The sequence below is a fragment of the Anopheles gambiae genome, chromosome X (assembly GCF_943734735.2).
Source record: "Anopheles gambiae chromosome X, idAnoGambNW_F1_1, whole genome shotgun sequence".
In the NCBI taxonomy this organism is placed as follows: Eukaryota; Metazoa; Arthropoda; class Insecta; order Diptera; family Culicidae; genus Anopheles; species Anopheles gambiae.
In genome coordinates, this window is record NC_064600.1 from 8,766,433 (window position 1) to 8,778,452 (window position 12,020).

Genomic DNA, 12,020 nt, shown 5'->3' on the forward strand with positions numbered 1-12,020 from the left:
TGGAGTCTGCACACATTGACTTACGCTCTGCACAGTAAACTGTGCTACACAGAAACCAAAATGAGATCCCAAATCCTAACTCGGAAGTTTGATATACTGTTACTGGCTTTGGCTAGCATAGTGCTCTATTGTTGTCTGAATAGTAATCCAGCAGGATGATCTACTCTAGACAACTTGACGCTACAACAGTCAAAATGCTCAAACATTCCTAAGAAGAGATGTGTACTATGGTGCTTGCAAGTACCTTGGGGCACTTTATAACACGACAAGCGAGTGAGTGAGTGACAAGGGTCTCGCTCGGGATTGAATAAAATCTTGAATAAAATAAAAAAGTGAGTCACTTGTCGGGTCCGAAAAGTTGATTTGCATAGAGTAGTTTGGGGTTATGAAACTCCAGCAAGCAATCATCCTCACCTGGTGCCTGGTAGAAGATAATGAGTTCCTTTGCTACATTCTAGCGGCATCGTATTTAGTAATGAAAAACAGAGAGCGATAGCGAGAGATAGGGAAAGAGCGAAGGGGATAAAACTCCGTCGCTAAGTAGGAAGCGTCCAATTGGTCATTTTCGTACAGTGCGACATTACCCTACAAGCACACACACACACACACACTCCAGCGGCCTTTGATGGATGAGTTTTGTGTGTGTGTGTGTGTGTGTGTGTGTGCGTATGCACCAACCACACGGTAATTTAAATTTTAAACTCTCCGTGTTCCAAACGATTCGTGACCGCTTCTTGGTGGGATGTACTGGAATGCTGGAAGAACCTGCCACGAACATAGCTGCAGCGCAGCATCCGGTGTTGGTGTGATGATTTATGTGCTGTGGCACGGCTCTGCACCGTATTGTGACAGCGTCAACTAACTTCCTGTCGCGTCGGAGCGGTTGTCAAACGCCATCGTATCCAGCCCTGTTAGCAGCGGGAAGTAACGCATCAAATAGCAATTCCACCAGTCGGAGAGGAGCAATTCTAGCGCGGGGAATTTCACTATTAGGCAGGCAAGAGATTACTGGTTTAGCTGTACCATTTTCGTCCGAGCTCCGAGGTTCGCACCGTTTCGGTCAGTTGTTGTGCACGAGCCGAGCGGTTAGGATGTCCGCAGTCGATCGGGGGACTTTGGAGTCGTTCAGGAACTGTGCCACGAAGGTTCTGCCCTGTGCGCTGTGAGTGTCCTGTAGTCCTGGTCCTTGGAGGTACATCAAACCACACATTGTAATCTGGCAGGGCCTATGAGCCAGATCGTGCATCACCTCACCGCGGAACAGCAGTTGAAGTGAAAGTGATCGCTGTAACCACAGAGTCTGCGATCTGTGCTTAATTCTGGAAGCTGGAACGAACGTTACAATCAATCAACAAGCCGCTCGAACTTTAATGATCGATAATTATCAGCACCGCCGCGGCGCGGAATGTCCGCAAACCGATGTGCAGTGCGTCATTCGCGTAGTTGTCGCATGATTCGCCGTCGGTAACGCCCCGGCAGCGAGCGGGTTTAATAGTGCAGCAATTGCTGTTGATGGAACGTAATCGCTTCCGGCGTTCTATTTCCACCGTGCTACCGTGCTGCACTCTGTATGAGATACTTTGTAATGGAGTAGTGCATAATAGTGGGGAGGTTTGACGGACCATTGGAGCAGCAAGGGAAGGTGCTGGCATTCTGGTACGCACGCATTCAAAATGCGACTCGTGCATCGCACAGCGAAAAGAACGCTACCGTCTTTCTAACGCAGATTTAAAGAGTACCATTTAAGCACCAAAGGAATGCAGGAGCGAAAACACACACACACACCGAGCAAACAATCAAATCGGAAAATCCCATTCTTCAACGAATTGCATCCCGCGCAAAGCAATCGAATCGGGAATCCAAATTAGAGCAGAGCAAATACAAAAAAACAAAGCAAAACAAACAAAGCTCTCTGCAGACGCCTCCACCACCTCGTTAAGGAGGTTTTTCTTGTTGTTGTTGTTGCTATTGCGAATCTTCTGCCAAAGGGCCTGCGGAATTTGAAGCAGAGTGGCCCAAGGTCGAACGCAATTGCCGCTCGTTATCTACTGGCTGCGTGCACTAACGAAGCCTTCGGGTGTTCGTGGGGGAAATGGTACGACAGGAATGACCCATTTTAAAAGCGGCAAGCATTGTTTGGAAGTCGTTAGATGACATTGAAGCTAGTTGTCGGTACAGTGGGATGATGTATCGGTTGCATTCTATGTGCGTGTTTTTTTTACTTCAAGCCGATGCTCGAATCTGTAGCTGACGCATTTTAATAATGATTGACAGTGCTTTTTTTGTAAACAAACGGAAACGGAACCATTTTCATCGTACACAACCGTCCTGGAGTCTAGGTTTATTTAATTACAACATACACGATCCATACAGAAATGACGGGCGGAGATTTCAGTCACAACTTCCAAAAAAAAAAGGCACAGCAATAGAAAATGTTCGAGGGTACAGATGAAGATTCAATTATAGTTTAGGTACAATTTTGTTTTTTACTTGTCCGTCAATGCCATTTCGATTTTTCGTCTTCATTTGTTTTAGTTCTTCCGAATGTTATGTTGTACATTGTGATTTAAAAATTCAAATTAAGGACAAATGTGTACGAAACAACTAGAATTGATAAAAATCTTCCATATTACCTACCTTTAGGCGCTGAGCATTATCGTCGAAGTGAAATCCTATTATTAACCTTTTGATTAATCTACTAATGCCTTTCAAATAGCGTCAATTAGCTTTAGGACTTCCATTGACCCTTGTTTTGTATCGATTGCATTCTTCAAGATGAGGAGCTGAGCCTAAAGCAGCGCCTAAAACCATGCAAAACGCATCGCAAAAGCGGCATTGTCGGGCAATGCGACACCATTTGGAGCGTTGGACAACGTTGTGTGAGTTTTGTGACTACAGTTCTTGTGTTCTTTCTTTGAAACATTGTCCTTTTCTTGCAGAACTACAACTTGCAGAAGTGGCCCCGTCCCCGGAAGAATGCTCTTAACAGTGTCTGTGTGTCTCTGTGTGTGTGTGTGTGTGTGTGTGTGTGGGCGTGTGACTGAGAGGATGTGTGTGAGCGTTACTTTGATGGCGTTACAACGAGCTTTCCAGTAGCTCCCGCTAACCACTTTCTACCTTTCTCTGCTTGCTGGCACGCTGGTTATACTGCTCGTTCTCCCACAGGGCGTATTCATCTTCAACATCGTGCAGTGGACACCGATCAAGTACCTCGGCTACTCGTACCCGCTGTGGGCCCACGCGTTCGGCTGGTTCACCGCCCTGTCGTCCATGCTGTGCATCCCGGGCTACATGATCTGGCTGTGGAGAAACACCCCCGGCGATCGCGCTAACGTAAGTGTCCACGCCGGCGCCCACGCGCGGTAAAGCGGTAGAGCTGCAGCGCGAGGTAAAAGTTCTAATGTATTTGATACTTGTTTTTTGTTTTTTTTCCGAAAACAGAAAATTCGACTGATCGTTCGAATCGAGGACAGCGTGAGCCAGCTGCGGGAGAGAATGCAGGCCGACGCCGAGAAGGGCATGGAGCTGTAACGGGCTCCGCAGGGCGCACGCACAGCTACGATGTTTTGCGTTTAATTCAATTCTTCCCCCTTCCCCTCCCCTCCACCCGCGCCAAGATACCAGCTTTCCAGCAAAGTAACAACCAAACCATGAAACCCATTATTTAACTATCATACCGAGTTTCGAGAGACGCATTGTTTGTGCTTCTTTGTTTTTTTTTTTTAATTTTATTTTTTGATATTTTTTTTATATAGACATATTTATATAAACCTTCACATAAAATAAGCCGGTTTGGATCTCCAAGCACGACCGTGTCATTCTTTGCGTTACCAGTACATCCGATAATCGACAAGGGTGCATAAGCAGTGCGATCAAGTAACGTACCGTTTCCTGGGTCTTATCGCTGGGCTGGGGTAATCACCGTTACGACAAGCGTGGTCGCGGGTGGCTCGCGCACCAAACCAGCCGGAAGACGCGGTGCCCAGGACGCAGTGCAACGTTACACGCGGCTCAGCCGCGTAACACTGCCCCGCCTCGAACGAGGAAACGAGCCTGGGAACATGCTGGGCATTGGGCTTTGACGGACCACTGACAGGCGCACCATGTGTGTGCGCGGGCGCGCGCGCCAAGTGGTTTGTTTTGCTTTTGCGTAAACACTCGGCACGCTTGATCTGTGCGTGTGTGTGTGTGTGTGCTTCACACACGCTCTCTCGCTCTATACGTCTTGCTCTGCTGTGCCCCTTCTTGGCGCACCGATGGTACACGTGCGATGGGCGTTCGGAGCGAGCCCGAGCGCGCAAGCGGCCGCCAGTTGCGCCGCGGCACTGACGTGATTAACATGTGCGGGAAGCGTGTCAGGTGTACAGCACCACTGCCAGCGAACCGGTGGAACCAGCGTGTGGCCGTCCAGCCTCATCCTCGCCCGATCAACCACTGCTCAACCGCACCGTGAGTGAGTGTGTCCCAAGACGCACAACCAATAAAACAAAAAAAACAGCCACGAGGTCCCTCGGTGAAGCACGGCTGATTCTGTGTCGAAGTGTTTGTGTGTGTGTGTAGTGTCGTCGGTAAACAAACCGGAAAGCCCAGCTGATGACTCAATCCGCGCCATCTGCCACCTGCGAGCAAGGGACAGCAAACGGGGGTTCGAGTGACGTTGATAACTACGACAGATTTTGGGTTAGCGCAATGGAAGTTGTGAAAGATGTGCGTGTCACTCCCCCAGCGTTCCCAGTGCTCCCAGAGAGCTCGGAGATATTCCGAAGGATTCAAGGATTTTTGTTGTTGAGGTCTCTTGCTCTCTCTTGCTCTCTTCATCATCGATTGTTGTTGCAATAGAGCCCTTGGAGATGTTGGGCAGGCACTACCCAGGGACGGCAGGCGTCGTCCAATTCCAATTCCGAAACTGCGCAGGTTCCATCTGTTGCGCAAGCTCTCGCTCAGCCGACACACCGGTTCTCCTTGCGACGCACCGGTTTTCGCGCCATATAAGTGGACAACGACCGAGCCGCGCTCGCTAGCGGGCTACAGCTGGTGGACGGTTTTGTGTCCGAAGATGGCCGTGTGCCAATCATCGCATCAGCGCGCTTCGGCGGGGGGCAGCTTTCCGCCGCTCCGGAAGCGGTGTGTGCTGTGCGATTGAGGCGGCCTGAGCAGCAGGTTTGGCAGGCGCAATAGCAGCAGCTTGGTTCGATTTCCATCTCGAGAGGGTGGGCTCAACTCGTCGGCGCGTGGGACACTGCGCGTTCGGGTTGTCCGGTATGCGCGACAGCCCACACAGTATGTCGGCCGTGTCCGGAGCCGTTACGGAGTCTGCCTGCGCCAAGGTTGCCGTGCTGTGACGGCGGGATGCGGGATCAGGCTCCACGCATACGGCGATTCGGCCCGATAATGATGGTAATTGAATACTCAAGCGCGTGTAGGTAGGTGCCGGAATCCATCTCAAGGTGGTGTGTAGTAGGTGTGTTGCGTATTGATGTTCCAGATGAATTCTGGACATATCTTGGACGATCGGAAGCACTTCAATCAAGAGTTGGTGCGGAAAAGGGTCACGATGACGTCACGAAAACATGACGCTTCATGGGTTTGAGCTAGAGCTTTGAGGAGCTATGGGATGTTATATTGAGCTCCAAAAACACTACTCCTGAGTATTTCGGGCCCTTAAGTTGAGAGCATTTACTATCCCAGTTGAGATGACTGAGTTTCGGAGGACCTTCTCCGACAGCTCCACAGGAAGAGTTAGCTTGATTAACCAAACAGAATTTTAAGCAATTCTTTGCTAAGATGCTGCGGAGCAATGCTCCAAACTTGATCTGTAGGACAACCGCTGATATTTTTGCTGCCTAAGATGAATTCTATACAACTATGTTTTGATGCACGTCATCGGTGTGAGTTTGTTTCAACCGTATGCGAAGACTCTCTAGCAGACGATGCTCCATCGTCTCCAAGCACTTGCTCTGTAGTGCTGTACTACCTTCTCAGGAACTCTGTGGCCATTTTCCACTGTCCTAGGATGAATTCTAGGAACATCTTCTTTGCGTGATCCTCTTTGGGCCCAACGCAACGACTTTGAATACAGCCCTGAGTTGAGGCCATTAAACCACCCGAGAATGATATCCCGAGAGTGCCGAAGGTCCTCCTCCTTTGTTGCGACGATCCCCAATCTGCTCATCACCACTCACGTGTCACGTTGTGTACGCGGTGTGACGCACGGAGTGCCACTTGCAAAGCCGGGGGCAGGGGTTTGCCCCTGCAACTCAACGATTTGGTTGCGACAAGGATCGCTCCCACGCTAAATAAAATGCAAACACGCTCAACAACAACCTTCCCAAAAAAAAAAACCTAAAACGGCCACATACGGCACCACGCACGGTCGTCGTCCCAACCAAAACAGCCTCCGCTAGCAGAGGCAACACCGCCGCTAATATGACCATATTTGTTCTCTTGCGCGCTGTCGGGCGCCAAACACGACGATTTCCATAACGGGTGAGCGGACGCGCGCGCGAAGACACGAACCCGATCAGCTCGCCGCGTGATTGCCGCCCGTTATCGGTTTTGCCTCACACCGAGCAGCGCAGTGCAGTGCGCAGTTTCGAGGGTGGTGGACGGGTGCGTGCGTGTGCGTGCGTGTGTACTTTGCGCTTCGGGGCCATTCTTCCGGGGTGCGTCGGCGCGGTTTGTCATCAGCTGGGCTGGGAGTTGCCGTTTAGTAATTTGCTTTGCCCGCCATCATCTGATAGGTAAACAACAAAAACACTCTGTGCGCGTTACGAAAACGAATTTTAAAGGAGCAGGGAAAAAAAGCAGACACTCTTCTACCCGCCCGCCCGGCGTCGGTTACGACGGAACGGAAGTTGTTTAGCGCGGAACATTCGTTGTAGTTGTAGTTATAGCAAAAGGAGTTATAGTAAAGGTTGTAGTGCGCGAAAGAAAAACACGCGAAGAAACACGCAGTCAGTGGCCAGTCTGTTTGCTTCGGGGTGTAGCCGAAACAGAACAAGATCGAACCGCGCGCCCGTGTCCCAATCAACCTGCGATCTGTGTGGCAGATCGCCTCAGCGAGAACCGATCAACTCGAGCGCGACCGGGTAAGAGATCAGGGCTCGGGGTTCAAGGGACTGGCGCATGTCACAGACTGACGGACTGACGGGCTGCTTCCACTCCACAGATCGGCTCGCCTCAATCAACCACGTCCCGGGTGACGTCAAGGTTGCGGATCGGAACATATCCCGCCCGTCAGGGAGGAACCGGAAAAAGACACCATCAAAGGTAAGATGTTTGGGCCTCATCCAGGGAACGAGCCTGTAACCATAGGATAGTACAAGAGGGCAGTGACTGATGTCCGAGTTTTGACCTATCTCTGTAGTGCTGTACGACCTCCTCAGGAACTCTTTGACCATTTCCCAATGTCCTAGGATGAATTCTTGGGTACTTATTCTTGATCCGGGATCACATAAAACGCAAATTGAAACGCACAAACCAACTCCCTCAAAAAAAAAAAAAAAAACAACAACCACCCACGAACCAGAGAGGTGATTCAACTTGAGGTTCAGGAATGACAACTGGCTAAAAACTGGTTTTTGTCCCACTCGCTCACTGTTCGTCAGACGACTTTTGGAGGAAGTTGTCGCGCCAACTGTCCCCATTGCCATGACATACATCGCGTGAATCGGAAGCGTCTGACCACCGCCCATGGGTCATTCGGATCGGATCGGAAGGTCACCAAGTATCTTCGCGGCTTGAAGCTCATCTCGTGCGCGTCTGTTCCGCTGCTCGCTATATCCTTACGCTGTCCGTCACCCTACAACTAGGTAGACCCAATATTGTTGCCACAAGGTTGCGTCGCGAACCAAAGACTACCCCGGACGAGCGGCTTGCATAATTGGAGGCACACGGTACAGAGGCTAAAATACACCAACACTAGCTGTTACGGTTACGTGGTTCTGGTTCGCTCGCGGACGCGATGAGTCACGCTCGTTTCCTCGTTCATCGATGCCCCGATTGCGCTGGTGTGTCATCCGTCCGGTAACAGGGTGTGCCTGTTTGCGATGTTTTGATGAGTTAATTTCAAACATCACAGAGAGAGAGAGAGAAAAAAAGAGAGAGAAGGAGTTACACATTTCAGGAGGTTGAGAGAGTTTTGTGTAAAAATTTGGAAAGATCTCCCCAAACAAAAGTACTTCCAGAACTAAAACGGTTACGTTTGAAATGGTCACGTTTGACAGTACGTCTCCCCCGTCTACATCCCCCCCCTTGCAAATAGAATACGCAATCTCATCCTACGTGCGTCCCTATTACAAAAAGCGATACACCAACGTATCACCACGTGCCCCTTCCCATCGTGCGGTAGCAATCAACATTCCACCCGCGAACCGTCCAGTCCGCTCATGCATTAACCATTCGGACCGTAAAGCCGTACCGCGATCTCGTCGATCAATCGCCGGGGACATCGATTGACACTGTATGTGTGTGTGTGTGTCACACTTCCCGCATTCCACCGCCGCACCACATTCCCGGGTTCGTCGCTTAAGTCGTTTTTTTTTTTTGTTTGCGCATTTTGTTCAACCCTCCACGCTGCTCCACGATGCAGCCAAACCCCCCGAAGGTCAACCTTGTTGCGGGTGCACTTATCGCGGCTGGACGCATTTAAAATGTGCGCACCGGATCAACCGGAGTGATCAACCAGTATGGGAATGGCATGCTGGAGCTGTGTGTGTGTGTGTGTTTGTGCGCGGATGTGGGATGGTACGAAGAATGTCTGTCAGGCCGCGGCCAACCGCATCAACGTCCCATATATGTGCGCGGGTCCATTGCATATGCGAGAGCGTTATTCAAATGCGTTTGCGCGCGCGATGCGTCGCTAAAGGTCGCAGCGCAGTTGTGTGACACTCTTGTTTTGCGTGCGTTTGCGGTTTTTTTGTTGTTGTAAGATGGCGTACCGAGACAGGCATTAGTTACACGCGCACAGTTGACATCTGTGGGTGTTTGCAGGTTTGCACGATCGGGTTTGACCCGATGCATGTAATTAGGCTGCCTCGGAAGCGGCACCGTTCTGTGATGCTGCCGTTTGTCTGGATTGATGATTTGTCGGCAGTCGGTCGGTCGGCCGATTGGTTCGTGGTGGGGCGGTCCCGAGGGACGAGCACGACGACGCAAACGTGTGACATTGAGAACGGCTTTATTGAGAGATCCGAGCGGTAATTTATGATAGGGAGAGAGCGAGAAATAGATATAGAGAGAGAGAGAGAGAAAATCGCTATAAAACGGAATGTGCCATAAAGTACACTTAGCGCCAATGAAGTGTTTCACGAGGTGCTGACACCTTGAGCAATAAAGTGTAGGTTAGCGCATTCAGATTCCGTATGCTTGTTAGTGGTGTAGCCACGTAGCAGTGTGGTCTGTATTTATCTTTTCTGCTTTGTGGTGGAGCTCGTGTTTTTCTGCCCCATAATACAGTGTGTAAAATATATATAAGCATTTTTTGTATTATTGATTCAATCTTGAAATGCCGTATCATTCAGCAATGATTCAGCAAATTAAATGGCAGCCAATAGAAGTACCTACCAAAAGCTTTGTTTGCGTTTGTTGGGGGAGCTAATAACCTATTTTAGCCGTGAAGTTCACATGTGCTGATATTGCTTGTTTGTGATTGTTACGGACAACAATCATTAGTCGAGTCTTGAACACGTGTTGAATCGTGCGAATGGATAAGTCATAAAAAGATCGAAAAAAGGGAATTCGTAGAATGAAGTTTGACGTACTGAACCAAAGCGCCAGAAAATATTCAGAACATTTATTGCATGTGCTGCTATTTTCTCTTCTCTTTGTGTGCCCACTGATAGCAATGGGGAGTTTTACGTATCAAGTTAGCCTTTTTTCTATGGACTCAGACAGTAGGCGGCTGTAATCGTGTCAACACTCCATACAAAACCACACGCCAAACTCACTCGCATCAGATATTCAGCTTAGATTATTTCAGCCTAAAAAAAGTAAACAAACGCCAAATATTGATTTTTTGGCTGAAGCCTAAATATTTTGTAGAGAAAGGTTTAGATATTTTTCAATCTATTTAAAGTACTATAACACGCAACATTGTTTCAAAACATATTGTGGAATATATACAGCCCGGATGATGAATTTTGTTCCACTAATGAACTGCAATTTCAGCTTTTTGGCTTAAAGTATAGAAATCGCCAAAAGTGGTTAAAAAATGATACGAAGTATCATATTGCATAGCTTCAGGCGTTTAGAAGAAAACAAAAAAAGAAAATGTTTGCTTAGGCCCATAAAAAGATCACTATTTATTACATAGCATAGCTTTAGGCGCCTTCTTTGAGAGAATGATATTATTGGACAAAAAATTCCTTAAACAGGTGGTCCCCGAGGTAAAAGACGCGGAATTGGAGACACACTCTTTTCTAGACATGCCAGTTCTTTGAGTAAATTACACTGATTTGACACGTCAATTGGTAAATGTAAAATAAATTACCTTTTAGTCGAGTTTTAAACTTCATTCAAACATGTACAACATGGTGCAACTTGCATTGCACTGTGATGGGATCCGAAGCCCTCCGAGGGATAATACAGGCTCCCCCATCCAACTCCAATTCCAACACGTCCTCGTCGTGCAGAGTGGTAACATGTGCCACCACATATCCAAGCTTGGGTACACGAGCTTGACCCAACCCCTCGGGTGGATGGTGGCATATGGTGAGCCAGGAGGGGGGGGTGAGTATCCCGGGAAACTGGGTGCCTGGACGTCTGGGGGGGGGGGGGGGGTTGCAACCCGACGCTAAACAAAACGGTCACGTTAGCGCGGGGCCCGTCACCCAACCCCATGAGTTAACCGAATACGCAAAGCCACATAAATTTTCGAAACAACATGGTAATCATAGCTACCATTTTCAACAAAATTACTCAAAAATTAGATTGTTCTACTGGAAATTGACTTATACCAAAATCAGAGATGCGCATTAAAAGCGTTTCCCCCGGACAAACTGGAACTAGATACATTTACCGCTTTATTGAACGTTTTTTTAAACATCACCATCTGTTCAACTGAGATATAGCAACGGTTGTTGTGTCAATGAAGAAGAAGAAGAAGAATGGACAAGAATGCATATTAACTACGACTACTCCAGAGATTCCTGAGAACTTGTGGATTAGCCGTGAAATGATTCTTTCCAAGTTTAAGAAAAAAAAAACTTTAAAGTCATCGAGGAGTTCTAGTTCAAATTCTAATTCTAGATGACTACTGTAGATTCTACCACGACGTCTCTAATATCCTACGAGCATCTTCAACATTTTGAGGACATCGTTGGGTTCTAAAATCCCCCCTCATTCCCCTACACCCACAACTTCTGAACACTCTGGCAGTCTCCGGTTGCATCTGCATCGTTAGTTCGCGCGTTCGCACAGCCTGGGTTTTTCTACAAAGATTCTTCAGACATGAATCACTTACCGTGAAATGACATTGCCAGGTTTAAAAAAAAGAAGACCTGTAGACTTGTCCTTTAAAGTTCTGTGAGTGTTCTAGTTCGAATTCCCGTTCTAGTTGAGCACTGTAGATTCTAACACGACGTCTCTAATATCCCACGAGCATCTTCAATATTTTGAGGTCCTCGTTGGATCCTGAAATCCCCTCTCATTCCCCTGCACCTCTAAACTTCCCTAAATTACATTGGCAGCCTCCGGTGGCCTCTGCATCGTTAGTTCGCACAGCCACACGGACAGTGAGCGGGCACAGCTTTCACGGTGCCACACCGTTTAGCCGAGCGTTTAAATACCCTGCTTGCGTGCAATGACTTTTTACTGACTCTTCCCTCTTGCAAACCCCCGACCCCACCTTCTGCTTCGGTTCTAATCAACCTGCACATTAATGTCCCTTTCTCTCGCCATGCATCGCTGCCGTTTACGATCCAAACGACACTGCTTTGCTGACCGCACACACAACCAGAAGGGACCCGGCTACACCCCCTCCCCCAACTACCTGTGCCGGTCGGCACCAAGATTTATTAGAC

At 48.6% G+C, this 12,020-nt stretch overlaps 2 protein-coding genes across 4 annotated transcripts in view; both read left to right on the forward strand.

Moving 5' to 3' along the window:
• The first annotated feature begins 1,050 nt into the window (after positions 1–1,050).
• On the forward strand, positions 1,051–3,804 carry LOC1271746 (sodium- and chloride-dependent GABA transporter 1). 2 transcript variants are annotated; one of them, XM_061649107.1, is made up of 4 exons: positions 1,051–1,656; positions 2,717–3,054; positions 3,166–3,333; positions 3,442–3,804. In XM_061649107.1, exons 2-4 carry the CDS (start codon positions 2,977–2,979, stop codon positions 3,529–3,531), a joined length of 336 nt encoding a protein of 111 aa, XP_061505091.1. In that variant the 5' UTR covers positions 1,051–1,656; positions 2,717–2,976; the 3' UTR covers positions 3,532–3,804. The 2 variants fall into 2 exon arrangements, with proteins under 2 accessions (XP_061505091.1, XP_061505159.1); XM_061649175.1 differs by lacking the exon at positions 1,051–1,656 and having other exon boundaries at positions 1,663–3,054.
• A 489-nt stretch (positions 3,805–4,293) lies between these two features.
• Positions 4,294–12,020, forward strand: part of LOC11175581 (uncharacterized) — a 33,086-nt gene continuing 25,359 nt past the window's right edge. Inside the window, exons 1-3 of one of the 2 annotated variants that reach the window (XM_061647255.1) lie at positions 4,294–4,453; positions 6,741–7,088; positions 7,169–7,269. The gene's annotated coding sequence lies outside the window, so the exon portion shown is untranslated. The remainder of the gene's footprint in view (positions 4,454–6,740; positions 7,089–7,168; positions 7,270–12,020) is intronic. The other variant, XM_061647207.1, reaches the window with a different exon arrangement.